Here is a 25,217-nt window from a genome sequence, read left to right as displayed (position 1 = left end):
TCTTCGGTTTTGATTTTCTTGGAGGGGACTGCCGAGGCTGGAGTTAGAGGGTGTGGGCAGGAGGGTTCCTGTTGCTGTAAACCAAACAATCATGACATGTCAAATTAAATCACAAATTATTCGTGTTAGTGCAGAGCTTTTTTCACACTTTTGTGGCTATCTCAACATACACTAAGGTGCCTCCTTACTGCATCAATTTCGTATGTTTCAATAACTTTTTTACACTGGTACGATGCACGCACTGGCGTCGCTACTCCGATTAAAGTGCTACTCAATTGTCCTCACGAGGCTGAGTGCACCCCGAATCCCAGCACAGAGCCGAAAGAAACTTCGACGCCGCCGGGGCGAATTCCGAACCCCCGGATACATGGTTCGTCGTCTCAGAACGGCTTGGCTCCTCTCTCCTATCCCTGTCTCACTCTCTCTGCTTGGGCATTTCGGCCCGCACGATAGACTATTGGCAGTTATAGATTTCCTCTACATCCAACTTCGTCTGCTCCTGATCTTTCTCGCTCTTCTCTGCCCTTTTCCCATTGTTAGACGGCGGTCGGCGTTTTTCGTCCAGCCCCTCAATCAGTAGCCTAAGAGCGATCGCTTTGGGCTGACATTTCTGGTTTGGCTACAAATTTTTACGAGTGGATGTCCTTCGCACTCAATCCCTTCTAAATCTTCAGATAAAAAAAAAAAAAAAAAAAAAAAAACTGCCCACCTCTTTCTCTTTCCGAGCTTGGGCGTAGGTTGTGGGGACGGGGACTTCTTTCTCTTCTTGGTGCTCTTGGTCTTGGCCTTGTCATCAGTGGGGACGCTCGGGGTACTGGCACCCGCGCCACTACTAGCAGCCCCGGCACTGGTTCCTGTGGCAGTCATCAGATCGTCCACTGAGATACGGAGCTGAGAACATTTGGAGAAAGAAAGAAGAAAAAAAAGGTCACTACACGAAAATTTGGACCACTCAGCCTCGTGAGGAAAATGAGAAGCTATGTAATACAGGGTTTATACGCTTTTCCCGGAATGAAATTCCATGACTATTCCAGAAAATTACCATGAGTTTCCAGAAAAATGAGCCCTCAAAGTCCAAACGAAAAAATTCAAGAAGAAACTGAAAATGCCAGAATGTGAAACGTAAATAGGAAATAAAACAAAATTCAAAATTCAATGAACTGTGTTTTCATTTCTGTGTTCAATATCTGGATAGGATACCCATCACAATAGTAAGGACCAGGCAGCCCCAGATTAAGGCCTGTTCAAACTATTCCCGCGAACAGGGCGGTACGCTGGGAAGGGGCGGCAAGGCAACCCGAAGCGCCATTCCATGCTCTTTAAGGGCAAAGGAGACTACTCTCAGGCCCAGGGCCACAAAGTGAGTTTAAACGAAAAAAAGACGCGCAACATTTCAAGCCTTACCTTGTGCACCTTCTTCTTCCCGGTTTCGTCCACCTCGTAGTCCTCCTCGTTCATCCACTCGTTGTACTGGTCCAAGTCCAGCGCCCACGACGCCGTCACGCGCCACACCCCGCCTCCCTTCTTACCGTCCGCCACTGACGGCAAAGTCTCGGGGGGTTCCACCGTGCTGATCTCAATGGGATCCCAGGAGTCGTGTGAGTCCGGGAAGTAGTACCAGTGTAGGAGGGTGTGTGAGGGGCGACGGTACACGGCCCGAGCGTACTCCTCGTCCAGAGGGTCCACCACTGGGTAGATAACGTGCGTCACGTCCTCCTCGGTTTCTGTCAATCAAAAAGAGACGGACTTGTACATTTAAACTTTTTTCAAATAATAATAACAATAATAATAATAATAATAACAATTGGAGGGCGACATATCACTTCACAAGATTCAGGATATTGCTCTGTGTGCCCAAATCCTGAGGAAGACCATCTACTTAGTAGATTCTACTAGAAGCAAGAAAAAACCTGGCCTGAAGATTCTGGTTGAATCTTGGCCAAATTTTATTGATCCCGACAGTATATGTTTTATTGTTGTGTTGAAGTTGAAAATAATAACTTTAAAAAAGTCCAAAGACATTGGGTTTTAGAGCCCCTAGAGATTTTAAGAGAATAGATGAAATGTATTGTAAAAAAAAAAATATTAAAATCAATTCTCCAAATGAGAAAACAATTAAAGGTATACTTATGAGGAAAAAGTAAGTTAGTAGCAGAATACAGAAAAGATATCTTTTTGAATCTGCCATACACCGGAGTGATGGTATCTATATCTAGCCATGTTAAATTGGCTCGTCCTGAACCACAGTCAACCATCGTGAGGACTTGTGCTTGTTCTTTAAAAGAGAAGAGAACCATTTGAAACTATCAGCTAGCTAGGCTGGTTAGGGTTAAGTAGCTGTTCTCCCTGTTTTTGGTCGCACAGCCAGACGCTATTTGACCGAACAATAGTAGTGAGGTCTATGTATTAACTCGACCATTTTGCATTTGGTTTAAATGTTTGTTTATTTGGTTAAATTGGCTCGTCCTGAACCGCAGTCAACCATCGTGAAGACTTGTGCTTGTTCTTTAAAAGAGAAGAGAACCATTTGAAACTATCGGCTAGCTAGGCTGGTTAGGGTTAAGTAGCTGTTCTCCCTGTTTTCGGTCGCACAGCCAGACGCTATTTGACCGAACAATAGTAAAGTAAAGTAGTGAGGTCTATGTTTTAACTCGAACATTTTGCATTTGGTTTAAATGTTTGTTTATGTTTATTTGTTTGAATGTGTATTCCGCTATGCCTGTAAATCGAATCTCCGCCATCCCTGTTCACTTTTATACTTATAAATTGTGGACAGAATATGACAGAGAGCACCACCAGGTTTGAAATCAAGAAAACATTTCATCTGAAAGCAAAAATGGAATTGAATCAGTTTGTACTCAACATAAGTAAGGGAACTATTATCTTTCATAATTAAATACAATACCTAGTTATGTACCCACTTCAAATCTGCATAAGAAATAGGATCTTGGTACACATCTTCTTGAATCAAGACACGTCGATCCTTGTCTACTATCTGTTTAACGTCCCCTAGCCAGACAAAACCTACTCCTTAAGGTAACTTACCAGACACGGTGCCCTGGTGTCGTTTGATGATCTCCTTGACCTTGCTCTGGACACTCTTCTCCACATCACTCCGTATAAACACGTTGGGCATAACGAGACACTTGTTCTGGATCAGAGCCTTCTCCACGTTCATGAACATCTCCACATTCCTGTCCATCCGGGATGGACTCTGTAGGGTGTGAACAGGGGAAATAGGGAGGGGGGAAATAAGGGGAAATTAGTGAACGCCTGATCGTAATAGAAAAAAATAAACAGGATAACAGGACCAAACTTGAGCTGTATTCGATTAAGTGACTTTTAATTCAGTCATCATACGAAATTTCTCTTTGGACTAGTTTGGACTGGCAGCGGGTGTGGTTTTGTCCAAACTAGTCCAAAGAGAAATTTCGTATGATGACTGAATTGAAAGTCACATAATCGAATACAACTTTACACTTGGGTGCAAAAAATTCGGGGACAGTTTGCATTTCCAATTTTCCATTCCTTTACTCTGGCAGCCTTTCCTGGACGTTTGAAAAAATATTTCTATGTAAATGTTCTTTGGTATCAGCTAAGTATAAGCTCATGTTCTATTGTTCTTTTCAAGACATTCGCTTTGGTTAAATTGGCTCGTCCTGAACCGCAGTCAACCATCGTGAAGACTTGTGCTTGTTCTTTAAAAGAGAAGAGAACCATTTGAAACTATCAGCTAGCTAGGCTGGTTAGGGTTAAGTACCTGTTTTTGGTCGCACAGCCAGACGCTATTTGACCGAACAATAGTAAAGTAAAGTAGTGAGGTCTATGTTTTAACTCGAACATTTTTCATTTGGTTTAAATGTTTGTTTATTTTGAATGTGTATTCCGCTATAACTCCCGATTGCCTGGTCCGATTTTGATGAAATTTGGTACACATCTTCTTGAATCAAGACACGTCGATCCTTGTCTACTATCTGTTTAACGTCCCCTAGCCAGACAAAACCTACTCCTTAAGGTAACTTACCAGACACGGTGCCCTGGTGTCGTTTGATGATCTCCTTGACCTTGCTCTGGACACTCTTCTCCACATCACTCCGTATAAACACGTTGGGCATAACGAGACACTTGTTCTGGATCAGAGCCTTCTCCACGTTCATGAACATCTCCACATTCCTGTCCATCCGGGATGGACTCTGTAGGGTGTGAACAGGGGAAATAGGGAGGGGGGGAAATAAGGGGAAATTAGTGAACGCCTGATCGTAATAGAAAAAAATAAACAGGATTACAGGACTAAACTTGAGCTGTATTCGATTAAGTGACTTTTAATTCAGTCATCATACGAAATTTCTCTTTGGACTAGTTTTGATTGGCAGCGAGCGGGTGTGGTACTGTCCAAACTAGTCCAAAGAGAAATTTCGTATGATGACTGAATTGAAAATTTGAAAGTCACATAATCGAATACAACTTTACACTTGGGTGCAAAAAATTCGGGGACAGTTTGAATTTCCAATTTTCCATTCCTTTACTCTGGCAGCCTTTCCTGGATGTTTGAAAAAATATTTCTATGTAAATGTTCTTTGGTATCAGCTAACTATAAGCTCATGTCCTTTTCAAGACATTCTCTTTGGTTTTCTAGTTGGCTCAATTTTCAACGAAAATATTGTTCTGGAAAAAGTTCCAAAGGCAATCTGTCCTGAATTTCTTGCATGTGAGTGTAATAGGTAACACACTTACCTTTTTCCTTTTTATTGAGACAAGGGAATCAAATCTCAAGTTGATAAAAAATCTTGCTAATTTCCATGTTAGGTGTAGCAGAAACTTAAATACATATTGGGACATATCAATTTACCTTTTCTGCTACTGCCCAATGGAACAACATTATGCGAGAATAGAAAGCATTTCAATAGATCCTCCCTATCATATCTTGTAGAGAAATGTGCAAGTGTTGTTAGTAGAAAAGCAAAACAAAAATATTGCAGAAAATTTTACTTGGAAACAAAATAGGTAGGTAGTAGGTATACGAATACTTCAACGAAAATATTGTTCTGGAAAAAGTTCCAAAGGCAATCTGTCCTGAATTTCTTGCATGTGAGTGTAATAACACACTTACCTTTTTATTGAGACAAGGGAATCAAATCTCAAGTTGACAAAAAATCTTGAACCCTAATTTCCATGTTAGGTGTAGCAGAAACTTAAATACATATTGGGACATATCAATTTACCTTTTCTGCTACTGCCCAATGGAACAACACTATGCGAGAATAGAAAGCATTTCAATAGATCCTCCCTATCATATCTTGTAGAGAAATGTGCAAGTGTTGTTAGTAGGAAAGCAAAACAAAAATATTGCAGAAAATTTTACTTGGAAACAAAATAGGTAGGTAGTAGGTATACAAGTACACTATGAAGAAACACTAGCAAACCACTTATCAAACCGAATTTTTCAAATTACAAAACCAATTTCTTTCTCTCCTGTTTTTCATAGTTTTACAATTTTCATTCAAAGGTAGATGAAAGATGAAGCATGCTTCCAACAAAATTTACCCATATTCCATCTAAGACAGTAATATTCTTACCCATAAAAACTCAAAATAGTCAAAATGAACAACATCTGTTGGGTGAGTTGTAATTTTTCTACAGTTATAATTTTATACTTACCTCTGATTTATTAGTCTAATATGAATTGATCCCAGACAAAATGGGGTTTGAACAACATCTGTTGGGTGAGTTGTAATTTTTCTACAGTTATAATTTTATACTTACCTCTGATTTATTAGTCTAATATGAATTGATCCCAGTCAAAATGGGGTTTGAATTCATCGGGGTACAAAATTGATTTCTAATCTTTTTTGGGGTGGGATGGAGTTTTGTTTATTTTTTGTGGCACTTGATTTATTTTGGGAGGATACATTGTACCTACTCATGTATGCAGTTTTACTGAACAGGAAAGAAGGAAACCTGGATGAATTGAAGGGAGCATTTGTCTCACTGAATTACTTGCAGATTAATACAGAGGAACTTGATTGGAATATTAATCAGGTTATCAGGTAAATGAAATATTATACATTCCAGAAAGACAAAATGTCTTAGGAGGGAGAGAAAAATAATGTATTGGGAGAGGATTGCAAAGGAGAAAAAACAGGAAAGGGAAAAAAGAGGAGGCTAAGCTGAGTACAATAGGTAAGGAGAGCAGGAGAAGATGATGTGTTTCAGAAAGACAAAATGTCTTAGGAGGGAGAGAAAAATAATGTATTGGGAGAGGATTGCAAAGGAGAAAAAACAGGAAAGGGAAAAAGAGGAGGCTAAGCTGAGTACAATAGGTAAGGAGAGCAGGAGAAGATGATGTAAACAAGTCAGAAGGATGTATGAGAGGAAATAAAAGAACTAGCTGGGAGCCAATTTTTCCTAATAAAGCTGGATCTATGGGAAAGAGGAATAAGCAAATGTGGAGTCTATCTATCCAAGGGTATATCCATTAGAACTGAGGGCAAGAGAAATATATGTCTTGTGCTAAAATTACATCACACCAGGCTATGTACAGGGGTTGATTTGTGTGGAGCTATGTACACAATGCAAACTTGAACACGGTGGAGGAAAACTGAAGCATCGTGCAAAACATAGAACAAATAACACACAGTTGAAATGAAAAGCATGGTTCAAAAGGGGGGCAAATGATATTTTACTGTTAAATTGTTAAAGGTGTAGCTCTGAGATTTTCTTTACTTTTTACAATTTGATCATTTCTTAAAGAGAAAAAAATGTATGTATAGCAAAATTTAAATTTGAGAAATAAATTGAACCAGGCTACAACTTTACAACAAACAGGGTCCAGCAAAAATGTGTTGACTTTGAAGAAAAAAAAAATCATTAAAATTAAGACCAAGTAGTTCTGGTAAATAAGACAATTAAATCTCAAAATAAATACAAGATATTATTTGCTGCACACCTGTTTGCAATATTATTGGTTAGTTAAAAAATAGGTGAGGGTGTTGGAAACAGTGACATCATACCTTACTGACCTGTAAATCGAATCTCCGCCATCCCTGTTCACTTTTATACTTATAAATTGTGGACAGAATATGACAGAGAGCACCACCAGGTTTGAAGTCAAGAAAACATTTCATCTGAAAGCAAAAATGGATGTATGTATAGCAAAATTTAAATTTGAGAAATAAATTGAACCAGGCTACAACTTTACAACAAACAGGGTCTAGCAAAAATGTGTTGATTCTGAAGAAAAAAAAATCAATAAAATTAAGACCAAGTAGTTCTGGTAAATAAGACAATTAAATCTCAAAATAAATACAACACATTATTTGCTGCACACCTGTTTGCAGTATTATTGGTTAGTTAAAAAATAGGTGAGGGTGTTGGAAACAGTGACATCATACCTTACTGACCTGTAAATCGAATCTCCGCCATCCCTGTTCACTTTTATACTTATAAATTGTGGACAGAATATGACAGAGAGCACCACCAGGTTTGAAGTCAAGAAAACATTTCATCTGAAAGCAAAAATGGAATTGTCAATTGAATCAGTTTGTACTCAACATAAGTGAGGGGTACTATTATCTTTCATAAGTAAATACAATACCTAGTTATGTACCCACTTCAAATCTGCATAAGAAATAGGATGGGTAGGTACAGAAGGTTGAAAACAAATATTGACAAAAGATTACTGTAAATAACTTTTAAATATCCAAGAAAACATAATCTTTAATACAAATAATCATGACTGACTTGATCACACATTACACCATGAAAATTTTCCAACTTACAGGTAATCTTGTTAATGGAGGTTTGCTGACATTCTTGCCAAAGTTTTCTTCTTGGAATTGAATAAGCTGAACAACCAATGAGGCCAAACTCTTGTTTGTGGGAGGGTCTGTTTGCACATACTGTAAAATAGAACACAGGAAAAATTATACAGATGTAATAGCAATATGTATGTGAATATGATCAAATACCTAATGATTAATGACATAATTACTATCTGATCTAACCTAGACAGGTGGGTATTTCAGATAAGCCTTCTCAGTAGTAGCCTACTGCTGGAGTAAAGGGACTTTTCAGTCCTATGTGAGCAGTATAAATAAGCACTATTATTATTATTACTACTATTTATTATTACAATAGTAATAAAAAGGTATAAGGGACGGACTATTGCATTCGCTTCGGTGTCGTCTGTGTTTCTGTCTGTCACTCTGTCCCCATAGATTCATAGAAGGACTTATCCAAACCTGGTCGCATTTCAGTTTTCTGTTCAACAAGAAGTGGGTGATTCAAAGGTCTCTGAGGCTGTTCCATGAACATGAACAAAAACCTCTGATTGAATATACAGTCTTGCTTTGAGGATGAAATGTTTTGTAGGCTTATCTTGTGCTGCAGTTGGGTCTAGGGGGGGAATGGTGATTGGAGGAATAAAAATGAGAGGAGTCTCGGAGTCTGACGTCATTGATTAAACAGGGCACTGGACTCTTTGGGCAGTCTCTCTAGTCATTTTAACAAGGATCTGAAGTTCAGAACATTAACCATTTTCTTAATCTATGATGGTCGGAAACACCAAGCTTCATTCTGAATGAAAACGCCCCAGGGGCCCAAGTGTATAAAGCACACAAACACTGGGCACCCAGAGAATACATCACTGGACTGTTTGGGCAGTCTCCCTAGTCATTTTAACAAGGATCTGAAGTTCAGAACATAAAACATTTTCTTAATCTATGATGGTTGGAAACACCAAGCTTCATTTTGAATGAAAATGCCCCAGGGGCCCAAGTGTATAAAGCACACAAACACTGGGCACCCAGAGAATGCATTAATTGTTCAAAAATGTACCACTTTACCTTCTTGCAGTTCTTCAGAAGCCAAGTGCGGACACCTTCAAATAAAGCTACAGTTTCTGAGGACTCAAAGAACTGTTTGTTGGGGGAGCCATCCTTCTTAGGTTGAGCTGACATCATTATACCTTGTGTGAGTTTCTGGAACTCGGTGCGTCAAAAGGTAGAATTCTGCACTGTCTAATGGAAAGAAATAGTGCTTTTATGATAGTTAACTTCTTTTTACACAGTTCAGTTTACTTAATACTTCTACCTTTCTGGATCTTCAAATAGTTCAAATCTTGAAAATCTTCAAAACTCAAAAGTTCATTTTTTTGTTTTCTGGAACCGCTGGAACGGCGTCGGCCATTTTTAAAAATCTCAAACGTAAACAAATCACCGGTGCCGGCAACAAACCGGCAATCAAGGAGGTCAAAATGCATGGATAAAAAAGATTTTTTTAAAAAAGTTCAACGAAAATATTGTTCTGGAAAAAGTTCCAAAGGCAATCTGTCCTGAATTTCTTGCATGTGAGTGTAATAACACACTTACCTTTTTCCTTTTTATCGAGACAAGGGAATCAAATCCCAAGTTGACAAAAAATCTTGCTAATTTCCATGTTAGGTGTAGCAGAAACTTAAATACATATTGGGACATATCAATTTACCTTTTCTGCTACTGCCCAAAGGAACAACATTATCCGAGAATAGAAAGCATTTCAATTTCAATAGATCCTCCCTATCATATCTTGTAGAGAAATGTGCAAGTGTTGTTAGTAGGAAAGCATAACAAAAATATTGCAGAAAATTTTACTTGGAAACAAAATAGGTAGGTAGTAGGTATACGAGTACAGTTTGTGGGAGGGTCTGTTTGCACATACTGTAAAATAGAACACAGGAAAAATTACACAGATGTAATAGCAATATGTATGTGAATATGACCAAATACCTAATGATTAATGAGATAATTACTATCTGATCTAACCTAGACAGGTGGGTATTTCAGAAAAGCCTTCTCACTCCAAACCCAAAAAGTAAACATTATTGGCATTTCAGTTTTCTGTTCAACAAGAAGTGGGTGATTCAAAGGTCTCTGAGGCTGTTCCATGAACATGAACAAAAACCTCTGATTGAATTACAGTCTTACTTTGAGGATCAAATGTTTTGTAGGCTTATCTTGTGCTGCAGTTGGGTGTAGGGGGGAGGGGGAATGGTGATTGGAGGAATAAAAATGAGAGGAGTCTGACGTCATTTAATTAAACAGGCCACTGGACTGTTTGGGCAGTCTCTCTGGTCATTTTAACAAGGATCTGAAGTTCAGAACATAAAACATTTTCTTAATCTATGATGGTCAGAAACACCAAGCTTCATTTTGAATGAAAACGCCCCAGGGGCCCAAGTGTATAAAGCACACAAACACTGGGCACCCAGAGAATACATTACCTAATTGTTCAAAAATGTACCACTTTACCTTCTTGCAGTTCTTCAGAAGCCAAGTGCGGACACCTTCAAATAAAGTGGCTCATTTTCAGTTGAGTGCATCTTTACCCTGTTTGGATTCAAGCTGCTGTATCCCAATCATTTCTTCATGGCACGAGGTAGGTAATAGAAATTTACCAAGAGTGTTGACTAGGGAATCCCATTCCTGTACTGGTCCAAGTCCAGCGCCCACGACGCCGTCACGCGCCACACCCCGCCTCCCTTCTTACCGTCCGCCACTGACGGCAAAGTCTCCGGGGGTTCCACCGTGCTGATCTCAATGGGATCCCAGGAGTCGTGTGAGTCCGGGAAGTAGTACCAGTGCAGGAGGGTGTGTGAGGGGCGACGGTACACGGCCCGAGCGTACTCCTCGTCCAGAGGGTCCACCACTGGGTAGATAACGTGCGTCACGTCCTCCTCGGTTTCTGTCAATTAAAGAGAGACAAGACTTGGACTTACACCGGGGTGATGGTATCTAGCCATGTTAAATTGGTCCTTCTTAGGTTGAGCTGACATCATTATACCTTGTGTGAGTTTCTGGAACTCGGTGCGTCAAAAGGTAGAATTCTGCACTGTCTAATAGAAAGAAATAGTGCTTTTATGGTAGTTAACTTCTTTTTACACAGTTCAGTTTAATACTTCTACCTTTCTGGATCTTCAAATCTTCAAAACTCAAAACTTGTTTTCTGGAACGGCGTCGGCCATTTTTAAAAATCTCAAACGTAAACAAATCACCGGTGCCGGCAACAAACCGGCAATCAAAGAGGTCAAAATGCATGGATAAAAAAGAGAAGCTCTTTTGTGATGGCAACACTGGAAAAAAATCACTCGAAATTTTAGGTTAGGTTTTTCAAATTTTCAACTTTTCCAAATTTTCAATTTTCCAAAAGAAAATTTAATTTATTTTTCATTAACAGTCTATTTGTGTTAATTTATATCCTTGAAGCTCTTTTGTGATGGCAACACTGGAAAAAAATCACTCGAAATTTTAGGTTAGGTTTTTCAAATTTTCAACTTTTCCAAATTTTCCATTTTTCCAGAAGAAAATTTAATTTATTTTTCATTAACAGTCTATTTGTGTTAATTTATATCCTACTTCTAAACTTCTTGAGGACCAAGATTCTTCCTCACTGGTGCCGAATTCCTAGTCAAACCCAGGCAAATCCCTAATTAATAAATTGTCAAGGTAAGTAGGTACAGGCTAATCAAGGAACCTGTGACTTACTAATTAGTGAACGCCTGATCGTAATAGAAAAAAATAAACAGGATAACAGGACCAAACTTGAGCTGTATTCGATTAAGTGACTTTTAATTCAGTCATCATACGAAATTTCTCTTTGGACTAGTTTTGATTGGCAGCGAGCGGGTGTGGTACTGTCCAAACTAGTCCAAAGAGAAATTTCATACGATGACTGAATTGAAAGTCACATAATCGAATACAACTTTACACTTGGGTGCAAAAAATTCGGGGACAGTTTGCATTTCCAATTTTCCATTCCTTTACTCTGGCAGCCTTTCCTGGATGTTTGAAAAAATATTTCTATGTAAATGTTCTTTGGTATCAGCTAAGTATAAGCTCATGTTCTTTTCAAGACATTCTCTTTTGTTTTCTAGTTGACTCAATTTTCAACGAAAATATTGTTCTGGAAAAAGTTCCAAAGGCAATCTGTCCTGAATTTCTTGCATGTGAGTGTAATAACACACTTACCTTTTTCCTTTTTATCGAGACAAGGGAATCAAATCCCAAGTTGACAAAAAATCTTGCTAATTTCCATGTTAGGTGTAGCAGAAACTTAAATACATATTGGGACATATCAATTTACCTTTTCTGCTACTGCCCAAAGGAACAACATTATCCGAGAATAGAAAGCATTTCAATTTCAATAGATCCTCCCTATCATATCTTGTAGAGAAATGTGCAAGTGTTGTTAGTAGGAAAGCATAACAAAAATATTGCAGAAAATTTTACTTGGAAACAAAATAGGTAGGTAGTAGGTATACGAGTACACTAGGAAGAAACACTAGCAAACCACCTATCAAACCGAATTTTTCAAATTACAAAACCAATTTCTTTCTCTCCTGTTTTTCATAGTTTTACAATTTTCATTCAAAGGTAGATGAAAGATGAAGCATGCTTCCAACAAAATTTACCCATATTCCATCTAAGACAGTAATATTCTTACCCATAAAAACTCAAAATAGTCAAAATGAACAACATCTGTTGGGTGAGTTGTAATTTTTCTACAGTTATAATTTTATACTTACCTCTGATTTATTAGTCTAATATGAATTGATCCCAGTCAAAATGGGGTTTGAATTCATATACATTGTACCTACTCATGTATGCAGTTTTACTGAACAGGAAAGAAGGAAACCTGGATGAATTGAAGGGAGCATTTGTCTCACTGAATTACTTGCAGATTAATACAGAGGAACTTGATTGGAATGAGGGGAAAAATTCTAAATTATCGCTCGAGTTGATTAATAAGGAAGTTTTGTACCACGTAGAGTCAAAAGTCGGAGTGTCCGAGTGGTACGGAGTGTGGTCTTGGACAAACTGCTGAGCGGGTGGGGTGGGGTTCGAATCCCACTGCGATCATTTTTTTGTACATAATTTTATCATTTAAAAATATTTTATGGATAGCCATAGTTACTTTTTTCATAATTTTATAGTTTATAGTTGAGGCACCCGCGCCACTACTAGCAGCCCCGGCACTGGTTCCTGTGGCAGTCATCAGATCGTCCACTGAGATACGGAGCTGTGAACATTTGAAGAAGAAGAAGAAAAAAAAAAAAGGTTACTACACGAAAATTTGGACCTCTCAGCCTCGTGAGGAAAATGAGAAGCTATGTAATACAGGGTTTATACGCTTTTCCCGGAATGAAATTCCATGACTATGCGGACACCTTGGTTCCTGTGGCAGTCATCAGATCGTCCACTGAGATACGGAGCTGAGAACATTTGGAGAAAGAAAGAAGAAAAAAAAGGTCACTACACGAAAATTTGGACCACTCAGCCTCGTGAGGAAAATGAGAAGCTATGTAATACAGGGTTTATACGCTTTTCCCGGAATGAAATTCCATGAGTCCATGACTATTCCAGAAAATTACCATGAGTTTCCAGAAAAATGAGCCCTCAAAGTCCAAACGAAAAAATTCAAGAAGAAACTGAAAATGCCAGAATGTGAAACGTAAATAGGAAATAAAACAAAATTCAAAATTCAATGAACTGTGTTTTCATTTCTGTGTTCAATATCTGGATAGGATACCCATCACAATAGTAAGGACCAGGCAGCCCCAGATTAAGGCCTGTTCAAACTATTCCCGCGAACAGGGCGGTACGCTGGGAAGGGGCGGCAAGGCAACCCGAAGCGCCATTCCATGCTCTTTAAGGGCAAAGGAGACTACTCTCAGGCCCAGGGCCACAAAGTGAGTTTAAACGAAAAAAAGACGCGCAACATTTCAAGCCTTACCTTGTGCACCTTCTTCTTCCCGGTTTCGTCCACCTCGTAGTCCTCCTCGTTCATCCACTCGTTGTACTGGTCCAAGTCCAGCGCCCACGACGCCGTCACGCGCCACACCCCGCCTCCCTTCTTACCGTCCGCCACTGACGGCAAAGTCTCGGACTTACTAATCTCCTTTTGTATGATAATGGAGAATATTTTGTGTTATTCAAGGAAACACTTTGTTCAAGTGGCATTATGGTTGAATGATTATCTTATCCAAACAGCCCCACTGTAGACCTTAGAATAAGGTCCAGTTTTACAAAACTTTTACATCTGATCAGTGGAGTGTTTTACCAACTGTCAGCAGTTGGTCAGTAAGTGGCCTATTCCACAAAGAACTTTTCACTCTGCTTACAAAAAATTGTACCTTTTTTTCAACTGTCAGCAGTTGGTCAGTAAGTGGCCTATTCCACAAAGAACTTTTCACTCTGCTTACAAAAAATTGTACCTTTTTTTCTATGTGCTATGTGAAGAGTATCTATTACCTTTGGATAGAATAGAATGAAATACAATGTAAGAAGAAATTGCTTCACCCCTATGATAGGTATAACAGATGTACCTATCCGTCTATGTGAAGAGTATCTATTACCTTTGGATAGAATAGAATGAAATACAATGTAAGAAGAAATTGCTTCACCCCTATGATAGGTATAATTATCATTCTAAATGTCAATCATGATCTCTTTGTTTCAGATAAATATGAGAAGTTCTGACTGATAAATAAGTGTTACCTTTCTTTATTACATAGATCACTAGAATACCTAAGTATGAGCAGTACCACTAATGCATCTAATCCAGCCCCAAAGGAGGTGTCTGTGGAAGATAAGGAAAGAGCAGAAAAGTTGAAGGCAGAAGCAAACGAGCATTTCAAAAGTAAGAACTTGGGATTTTTAAAACTTGAGAAATGTCCTGGAAAGAGCAGAAAAGTTGAAGGCAGAAGCAAACGAGCATTTCAAAAGTAAGAACTTGGGATTTTTAAAACTTGAGAAATGTCCTATGTTACTATCTATGTAAGACTTTCTTGAAACCCATGAGGCATTAGGGAGAAAGATGAAATGACATTAGTGCCAATGATAAGCACATTTGTATTTTTATTGGTTATCCGTACCTTGTTATTCAGGTGAGATTTGGTAAATTTCCATTTACTTATGAATATTTTTTTATTAAAACAATTTCTATTCACAATAATGTCATAACTTTGTATTTACTTACAGACCAAGCTTATAATAAAGCAATAGAGCTCTACTCGGCTGCCATAGAAGTCAATCCAACTGCAATTTACTATGCCAATAGAAGTTTTGCTTACTTGAAGACTGAAGCTATTGGGTATGCCCTTAATGATGCTTCTAAAGCCATTGAACTGGACCAAACCTATACCAAAGCCTACTATAGGAGGGCAGCTGCCTACATGTCACTAGGAAAGTTTAAGCTTGCTCTCAGAGATTATGAAGCTGTGAGTATAATACATGAAATACATAGCCTACCTTGGTATTGAAAATAAATGATACAGACCAGACAAAAAAGATTAACATATGTGTCTGTGTGGCCCAGCTGAGGCCCAAATATTTTCACATCAAAATACATAATTTTAATGTGAATTTCAATTCAAACTTTTTTTTGCCAATATAAGCCAGTCACAAAAACTTCCACTCTTCATTTTAGCTTCAAAAGAAGGGTGCCTTTTTTTCCTCTCAATGTTTACTGAGGATGTAATGTAAATGCAGTTTATTTGTGTTATTATATCACAACTTTGGTGCTCACTGCAGCATTGTAGGATTTTCCCAATATCTCAATAATCCTAAAATCCCATGTATTTTTGTCACAACTTTCGATACTCACTGCAGCATTGTAGGATTTTCCCAATATCTCAATAATCCTAAAATTCAATGTTTACCTACCATGCTGGCACCGGTTGCTATGTGCATTTATATGTCATAGCTACTCATTTTCCTCACAAGGCTGAGTGGGCCCCACAACAGCCAGTCACGGAATCAATCATTTGGATGATACAAATTTCTTGACACCACCGGGAATCAAACCCGGGTCTCTTGTGTGCAAGACGAGTGCAGTGACCACTATGCCATGGGAGCTGATGTGAATTGAGACCTAACATAATAAAGGACAAAAAAGATTAACATATGTGTCTGTGTGGCCCAGCTGAGGCCCAAATATTTTCACATCAAAATACATAATTTTAATGTGAATTTCTAATCAAACTTTTTTTTGCCAATATAAGCCAGTCACAAAAACTTCCACTCTTCATTTTAGCTTTACAAGAAGGGTGCCTTTTTTTCTCTCAATGTCTACTGAGGATGTGAATTGAGACCTAACATAATAACAATCCTTTCATATTTCAGGTACACAAAGCAAGGCCCAATGATAAAGATGCCAAGGCCAAATTTACTGAATGCAATAAAATTGTCAAAAGGTTGGCATTTGAGAAAGCTATTTCTGTAGACAGCAAAAGTGTTGCAGAGAGCATCAATTTTGAAAATATGTGTAAGTTGGCTCTGAGATTTTATGTCTCTCAATTACAGAACCAGCAGGCTTTGTGGAGTTAAGATCTGTTTCACAATAAATTCATGTTAAGTAATGCATTATCTCTCTATTTTCCAGTCTTCATGAAATTTCCTCTAAGTTTTTTTTTTTTTTCAATATGTATCTATCTATTCAAAAGGCAAAGCCTGGGTTTTCAGGATATACCTACTATAAATAGGTTTATAGCTTCTTTTTTTACAGCTTTCTTAAGTAGCAGGGTTCTCCTGGAGGAGCTCTTACACCCAACCACTAAATTTTTCTTTCACTGTGAGCCTTTAACATATTTCCCCCCTTTTTAAAAATCGCACGACACGCCATATTGCAGGTCTCATGTGCGAGCTCCTGTGGTCAGATCCACAAATCCCGAACGGGCGGGCCCCCAGCAAGCGAGGCGTGGGGGTACACTTCGGCCCTGATGTGACCAAAGCGTTCCTGGAACGGAATAAGCTCGAGTATATCATCCGAAGTCATGAGGTGAAACAGGATGGCTATGAGGTGGCACATGACGGTCGCTGTATCACTGTGTTCTCCGCTCCTAACTACTGGTAAGAAATCATCTCAATCAAAAAATCTCAAATTTTTTGTGGTAGCAGGACTTTTTCACAACATTTGTGAATATCACAACATTACTAAGTGCCTCCTTTGTAATCGATTTCCATATTTCAATGATCTTTTTACACTGGCAATGTCGCCACTGGTCGCTACTCGAATCAAATAGCTACTCAATTGTCCTATGGTTCCGCACTTTACTACTTATGAGGCTGTGGTAAGTCACTTTACCTGTATTTACTTTATCTTATATAAACAGTTAAACACCTACTCAACCTACTGTATATTCCGAGAGCTAATTCGGTTAAATGTCCCCCTGATCCTCTAAATTTTCGATTTAACTCCGCAATTATTTCACAGTTCATAGAGAAATTTTATTGTATTCATTGTATTGTATTGTGCCAGCCTAGAGAGCTTGTTTGGTAGCTTGTGAGCGCTAGGCCGCGGGTTCGATCCCCGCCCGAGGTGAACTTTATCCTAAAGAGATAAGGTTCGTTCTCGGTACAGCTGGCTTTCTCCTATCCTGTCTTCTTTCTTCGATTTCGGGACGATAAGACCTTAGCAGTTACAGTTCCCTCTATCCAAACCTCTTCAAGAAGAAAAAATAATAATAATAATGAAAATGATGGTTCCACACTTTACTACTTATGAGGCTGTGGTAAGTCACTTTACCTGTATTTACTTTATCTTATATAAACAGTTAAACACCTACTGTATACTCCGAGAGCTAATTCGGTTAAACTCCACAATTATTTCACAGTTCATAGAGAAATTTTATTGTAGGTATTCATTGTATTGTATTGTGCCAGCCTAGAGAGCTTGGTTGGTAGCTTGTGAGCGCTAGGCCGCGGGTTCGATTCCCGCCCGAGGTGAACTTTTTATCCTAAAGAGATAAGGTTCGTTCTCGGAACAGCTGGCTTTCTCCTATCCTGTCTTCTTTCTTCGATTTCGGGACGATAAGACCTCAGCAGTTATAGTTCCCTCTATCCAACCTCTTCAAGAAAAAAAAAAATAATGAAAATCCCTTTTTTTCCCCCAATAACTACGTACTTTTTTGCTATATTTTCAAGATCCGGGGGCATGGTTAGCCCAGTGGTAATGCGCTTGCTTGCCATGCAGAAGGTCCCGGTTTCGATCCCCACCATCGACAAAAATTTGTTCTCTCTTTTTGATTGCAAATATTTCTAAGGGGTACCTTCTGGTGTTCTCGTGTTGACCCAGCACCCAAATGGGAAGTATTGTGTCTTCTCGCCCATCCGATGAGGGACCCACTATGGGATGGGCATGCTACAACAAGAGCAGTTATTTCATTGCTACGGAATAAAAACAGTGGTGAAACAATCACCTTTTAAAACGGGGTTTTTTTACCACTAATATTGACCATCATTTGATTGCAGGTCTCATGTGCGAGCTCCTGTGGTCAGATCCACAAATCCCGAACGGGCGGGCCCCCAGCAAGCGAGGCGTGGGGGTACACTTCGGCCCTGATGTGACCAAAGCGTTCCTGGAACGGAATAAGCTCGAGTATATCATCCGAAGTCATGAGGTGAAACAGGATGGCTATGAGGTGGCACATGACGGTCGCTGTATCACTGTGTTCTCCGCTCCTAACTACTGGTAAGGAAATCATCTCAATCAAAAAATCTCAAATTTTTTGTGGTAGCTGGACTTTTTCACAACTTTTGTGGGTCAAAAATCATTAGAGCTTATTTAATAGTAGCTTCATAAACGTTCAAGTAACTACAACTACACGAAATATTTTATAGGTTACAATAAAATCAATAATTTAAAATATAAATGAGGTATTTTGGGTGGTTGTGGTTGGGTGGTAGAGTTCCTCCAGGAGAACCTTGCCACTCAAAAGAAAGCCATAAAAAAAATCCTATTCAAGCAGATATTTTTCGAGTTGTAAGTTTAAAATAGAAGAAAGAACTACGTAGGTACCACGTACCAGGTTCCTATGACCAAGATTTGAGTGTCATACTTCTTGCATAAAATAATTTAGATTAGATGAAGCCTTATCTCAACAAGACTTTGGCTTTAGGAATTGATGATGATTTTCAAAAATCATGTGGGTATCACAACATTACTAAGTGCCTCCTTTGCAATCAATTTCCATATTTCAATAATCTTTTTACACTGGTAATGTCGCCACTGGAATCAGGTAGCTACTCAATTGTCCTCACGAGGCTGAGTGCACCCCGAACTCCAAGCACAGAGCCGAAAAAACCTCGGCCCCGCCGGGAATCGAATCTGGGCCTCCTGCGTGCAAGCCTAGTGTGATTTATTTATACATAAATTCCTTGTATTTTGTTTCAGTGATTCCGTGGGTAACAAGGGTGCGTTCATTACAATGAAGGGTAAAGACATGGTTCCACATAATTTAAATTGGAAAAAGAAAAGCAAAACAGGTTTTATTAAAACAATATCTACACATTATTCTTTTATTTCATTCAAGTAGGTACCAGAGGTACCTATTGAAACAAAAATTAAAACTGTGAAGAGTTTGAATTCTTTTGTAGTCAAACTACGGTGGGAGCAAAATGTGCTTTTTTAATAGAGTGTATTGTAACTGCTAAGGTCTCATCGTCCCGAAAGCGAAAAGAGAATAAAAACAGGATAGGAGAAAGCCAGCCGTTCCGAGAACGAACCTTATCTGTTTAGGATAAAATCCGCCCCGGGCGGGAATCGAACCCGCGAACTAGCGCTTACTACCCTACAAGCTTATCGCTCGTCTCTTCGACTTGTAATACCGCCACTGGTCGCTACTCGATTAAAGTAGCTACTCAATTGTCCTCACGAGGCTGAGTGCATCCCGAACTCCAATCACAGAGCCGAAAAAACTTCGGCCCCGCCGGGAATCGAACCCGGATCTCCTGCGTGCAAGCCTAGTGCGATACCCAAAAATAATAATGAACTACATTGTTGTCGTTTTCTTCAAAACACTTAATTGCGTCTATGACACTAAATACGGAAACTTCCGAAAGATCACTGAGGTTGAGCAACGTCGAGTGTGGTATGGATCTGACAGGAGACCATCTGGGTCCGTCAATACGCCTTTCTTCCATATTGAATGCTGGAACTTTTGGAATTCTACAACCTATGGTTTGGAATTCTTCGTAATTCACAAAATAGAAAAAGATTTCATTTCAGCATCATACTTCATGTTCACAGTTTGAACTATTCTCCTTCTATCTGGACCATTTCCCGTCTCCTGAACCAGGGATCTAGGGTTCGATTCCCAGCGGTTCACTTGGGCTTGTGTGCTACTCCGGGGACTTTGGTTTCGAGTCCCAGCTCGGTCATAATTTTAGGCAACTCCCTGATAAGGTCTTCTCGCGTCAGTTTGAAATCGTTGGCAGACCAATGTTCTTTCAGCCCTTGAAGCACTTTGCCCAGGTCTTTGCCTCCTGAAACAGAAAATGTCAAGATGAGAGACCAAAAGTTAGACCCAGAATGAAATATATAGAGATATGATTAGTAGTGATGTAAGAAGAAGAGGAGAAGACCTAGATAGAATTGAAGATGTGAATAAAAAACCTGGACAGAGTGTGGTTTAGAGGTCTTGTGAATCGACCTGTTGAACATATCCTCAGGATATGTATGCATAAGTATTTCACCGCGCCGCCCACCGTTTTTATTTCGTAGCAATGAAACAACTGCCACATTAGGCGCTTGTGGTCTGTGTCGTAGCTTGCTCATCCCGTAGTCCCTCAGATGGGCGGGAAGACACAAAATACTTCCCAATTAGGTGCTGGGTCAACACAAGAACACCAGAAAGTAACCCGTTGAAATATTTGCAATCAAAGTTAGAATGCAAATTAAGGGTAAACTGCATAGGAAGTACGCGTACAGAATCCTAATGGATATCAAGGTAGGTGGTTTTTTTTTATTATTATTATTATTATTCTTTATAGGTACTATGAAAATTCATTCACAAGCACATAAAACCTAGAGCTGAATCCTCCTTGTCTGAAACTTCAGCCGAATAGCTGAAGTTTGTGTCGAGGAGGAGGAGGAGGAAACAGCTCAGGTCCATGGCATTTTCTTCAGACATTTTTTTTCTTCTGTGATTCTCAACGCGTTTCTGGTTTGACATATCCAAGAATATTTGTTTTCAGGTAGGTAGGTAATCTTTCCATTATAGTGATTCACTTTTAATGTTAAAATGTTTTTCTAATGAAAATTTATTCACAAGCACATAAAACCTAGAGCTGAATCCTCCTCGTCCTGAAGTTTGTGTCGAGGAGGAGGAAACAGCTCAGGTCATGCATGGCATTTTCTTCAGACATTTTTTTTCTTCTGTGATTCTCAACGCGTTTCTGGTTTGACATATCCAAGAATATTTGTTTTCAGGTAGGTAGGCAATCTTTCCATTATGGTGATTCACTTTTAATTTTAAAATTTTTTTCTGTTGTTTTTAAGGCTCTGTTTATGACGCAAGACTCCCTGGTTCATATCACTGTGGAAGACGAGGCCAAGTTCACCGTGTGTGGAGACATTCATGGACAATTCTATGACCTGATGAACATCTTTGAGCTCAACGGACTGCCCTCCCCCGACAATCCTTATGTATCCTTTGATAGTAGCAGTAGAATAGAATAGAATATACCTTGTTTATCCTGCCCGAATAGGGCTGAAAAGTCCCTTTACCCCAGCAGTCTAAACAAGGTCTCGTGTATTTGATGGGTTAAAGAAAAAAAAAAAGTAAATGTAAATGTAAATTAATAGGTGGTAGTGTAAGTACCTACAATGATTGTGGTCCGGTGTATTGATAGCAATGATCAGACTGTTAGGCGGATTTCACATCTAGACTGCAACTTGTAGTGTACGGTAGTTTTCATGTTTTTGCAACTAAAAAACCGAAAAAAGTCGTTCTCAGATCGTTCTTATAACGCACGTTAGGAGATGAAAATATCCCAATAATCTTCCCTAAAACATATCCAAATTTCAAATTAATTGATAAAAAGTGTGAACAGGCCCATAAGACTATGTAGCCATCAACATGAAATCTGCCGTATACTACAAGTTGCAGTCTAGATGTGAAAGGACCCTTAGAGTTATTGGCTCGAGACAACCTCCTTGGCCGAGTGGGTATCACACTAGGCTTGGGATGCAAGCCTTAGGATTCTTGTTTCGTCCTCCTCTCTTTGATTTCGGGACGACAAGACCTCCGTTGTTACAGTTCCCTCCATCAAGCCTCTTGAGAGAGAGAAGTTTTACTCGTATATTGCAGTAGGTACATAGCTGTAGGGTAGAACTGCAGCACATCCCACTTGTCGTTCGGAAAATATTGTGTCGTGTGTGTAGTGGGAAAACTCTCGATTAAATTATGTACATTAAATTATCTACAGGACATTAAAAAAAAAAAAAATCAGATGTGGGAGCGGGCTCTTAGGGTGATAGGTTCTGCAGTCATAGTCCTGATATCTTTTAAATTACCTACAAAAAAAAACAAAAACAAAAACAAAAAAAAAAAAAACAAAAATCCTTAACCTAGATTTTACACAGCTCTTCAATGGGGACTTCGTGGACAGAGGCTCATTTTCAGTTGAGTGCATCTTTACCCTGTTTGGATTCAAGCTGCTGTATCCCAATCATTTCTTCATGGCACGAGGTAGGTAATAGAAATTTACCAAGAGTGTTGACTAGGGAATCCCATTCCGGGATTGGAAAATCACAATCCCGATCCCGAAAACAAAAACAGTTTCCCTAGTGTTAACATGAGGGGCCACAGCACGTTGAATGCATCAGTTCCCGATGGACCACGGAAGTTAAGCAACGTTGTGCTTGATTTGTATCTGGATGGGTGACCTCCTGGGCAATCGCGTGCTGCTGTCTTTTCCTAGTGCCACTCAGACGGGGTAGAAGCAATAACAAAGTTTTTTCAAACTGCGTGTTTGTTTTTTTTTTTTTTTTAGTCACGTTTTTTTAACGCGCCACCTGTTAAATACTGAGGAAAGAACAACATTTCGGTTCAGAGGAAAATTCAAAGAAGACTGAAAACTTTGTTTTCGAAAACTAGCCAACCAAACATTAGCGACTGGCCACAACACCGCCTAGAAAAAAAAGTTGAAAAAACGTAACTTGACCGTGTTCGAAACAGTATAACTAAAGTTTAACGTGTGATATAAATATAACTCATCAAATGCTTACAGGTAATCATGAGAGTGCCTATATGAATCAGATCTACGGGTTTGAGGGCGAAGTCAAGTCCAAATACACGGACCTGATGGCTCAGTTCTTCACGGAAGTATACAACTGGCTCCCTCTGTGTCATTGTATCAACAACAAGGTCCTGGTTATGCACGGGGGACTGTTTTCATCGGATAATGTTACCCTGGAGGATATCAGAACGATAGACAGGAATAGACAGCCCCCTGATGAAGGTATTGGCTCGATAACTAATGAGGGATTATGTACCTTTTTTTCCCCCCAATAACCACGTACTTTTTTGCTATATTTTCAAGATCCGGGGGCATGGTTAGCCCAGTGGCAATGCGCTTGCTTGCCATGCAGAAGGTCCTGGTTTCGATCCCCACCGTCGACAAAAATTTGTTCTCTCTTTTCGATTGCAAATATTTCTACGGGTTACCTTCTGGTGTTCTCGTGTTGACCCAGCACCCAAATGGGAAGTATTGTGTCTCTTCTCGCCCATCTGATGAGGGACATACTACGGGATGGGCATGCTACAACAACAGCAGTTATTTCATTGCTACGAAATAAAAACAGCGGTGAAACAATCATCTTTTAAAACGGGGGGGGTTTACCACTAATATTGACCATCATTTGATTGCAGGTCTCATGTGCGAGCTCCTGTGGTCAGATCCACAAATCCCGAACGGGCGGGCCCCCAGCAAGCGAGGCGTGGGGGTACACTTCGGCCCTGATGTGACCAAAGCGTTCCTGGAACGGAATAAGCTCGAGTATATCATCCGAAGTCATGAGGTGAAACAGGATGGCTATGAGGTGGCACATGACGGTCGCTGTATCACTGTGTTCTCCGCTCCTAACTACTGGTAAGGAAATCATCTCAATCAAAAAATCTCAAATTTTTTGTGGTAGCTGGACTTTTTCACAACTTTTGTGGGTATCACAACATTACTAAGTGCCTCCTTTGCAATCAATTTCCATATTTCAATAATCTTTTTACACTGGTAATGTCGCCACTGGAATCAAGTAGCTACTCAATTGTCCTCACGAGGCTGAGTGCACCCCGAACTCCAAGCACAGAGCCGAAAAAACCTCGGCCCCGCCGGGAATCGAATCTGGGCCTCCTGCGTGCAAGCCTAGTGTGATTTATTTATACATAAATTCCTTGTATTTTGTTTCAGTGATTCCGTGGGTAACAAGGGTGCGTTCATTACAATGAAGGGTAAAGACATGGTTCCACACTTTACTACTTATGAGGCTGTGGTAAGTCACTTTACCTGTATTTACTTTATCTTATATAAACAGTTAAACACCTACTGTATACTCCGAGAGCTAATTCGGTTAAACTCCACAATTATTTCACAGTTCATAGAGAAATTTTATTGTAGGTATTCATTGTATTGTATTGTGCCAGCCTAGAGAGCTTGGTTGGTAGCTTGTGAGCGCTAGGCCGCGGGTTCGATTCCCGCCCGAGGTGAACTTTTTATCCTAAAGAGATAAGGTTCGTTCTCGGAACAGCTGGCTTTCTCCTATCCTGTCTTCTTTCTTCGATTTCGGGACGATAAGACCTCAGCAGTTATAGTTCCCTCTATCCAACCTCTTCAAGAAAAAAAAAAATAATGAAAATCAAAATCAAATCATGAATCTTTGTGGTAAAGCAGAAAGCTTTTTCACAACTTTGTGGGTATCACAGTATTACAAGTCTTTCATTTACTCAATCATCATATTTATTATCGCTCGTCTCTTCGACTTGTAATACCGCCACTGGTCGCTACTCGATTAAAGTAGCTACTCAATTGTCCTCACGAGGCTGAGTGCACCCCGAACTCCAAGCACAGAGCCGAAAAAACTTCGGCCCCGCCGGGAATCGAACCCGGATCTCCTGCGTGCAAGCCTAGTGTGATACCCAAAAATAATAATAAACTACATTGTTGTCGTTTTCTTGCCTCTAATTTCAGCCACATCCGGACGTAAAGGCAATGAAGTACGCGGATGCCATGATGAATTTCCTGTCTTGATTTGTCCGTTCGCTTCGCTACTGCATTGCCGTATGACGTACCACGTACCATGTACAAACAACTACCACCTAATTGTCTACATGCCCCTTAACCTACTGTATACTCAAAACAGTACTGTGTACTTGTTCCAATGAGTGATGAATTCAAATGACCGGGAGA

General features: G+C 39.5%; 2 protein-coding genes across 3 annotated transcripts; one reads left to right on the top strand and one right to left on the bottom strand.

The window, feature by feature from the left end:
- Positions 1-2: 2 nt before the first annotated feature.
- On the bottom strand, positions 3-9,162 carry LOC103516928 (SWI/SNF complex subunit SMARCC2-like). Of its 2 annotated transcripts, none has more exons than XM_017447259.2 (7): positions 8,844-9,162; positions 7,779-7,898; positions 7,392-7,505; positions 4,025-4,193; positions 1,405-1,724; positions 710-891; positions 3-74 (listed from the first exon to the last, which is right to left on the bottom strand). In XM_017447259.2, the coding sequence occupies exons 1-7, from the start codon at positions 8,958-8,960 to the stop codon at positions 44-46; spliced, it is 1,053 nt and encodes a 350-aa protein (XP_017302748.1). In that variant the 5' UTR covers positions 8,961-9,162; the 3' UTR covers positions 3-43. The 2 variants fall into 2 exon arrangements, with proteins under 2 accessions (XP_017302748.1, XP_017302749.1); XM_017447260.2 differs by having other exon boundaries at positions 7,401-7,505.
- Positions 9,163-11,296: 2,134 nt separating this feature from the next.
- Positions 11,297-25,217, top strand: LOC103516927 (serine/threonine-protein phosphatase 5). Its single transcript, XM_008481915.3, has 14 exons — positions 11,297-11,480; positions 14,494-14,673; positions 15,015-15,253; positions 16,158-16,299; positions 16,664-16,846; positions 18,285-18,504; positions 19,207-19,247; positions 20,697-20,761; positions 21,313-21,459; positions 22,399-22,504; positions 23,046-23,276; positions 23,687-23,906; positions 24,222-24,303; positions 24,999-25,217. The coding sequence occupies exons 2-14, from the start codon at positions 14,568-14,570 to the stop codon at positions 25,056-25,058; spliced, it is 1,842 nt and encodes a 613-aa protein (XP_008480137.1). The 5' UTR covers positions 11,297-11,480; positions 14,494-14,567; the 3' UTR covers positions 25,059-25,217.

The sequence above is a fragment of the Diaphorina citri genome, unplaced genomic scaffold (genome assembly GCF_000475195.1).
Source record: "Diaphorina citri unplaced genomic scaffold, Diaci psyllid genome assembly version 1.1 scaffold1703, whole genome shotgun sequence".
Lineage (NCBI taxonomy): Eukaryota > Metazoa > Arthropoda > Insecta > Hemiptera > Psyllidae > Diaphorina > Diaphorina citri.
This window is presented reverse-complemented; position numbering and strand designations above follow the sequence as displayed.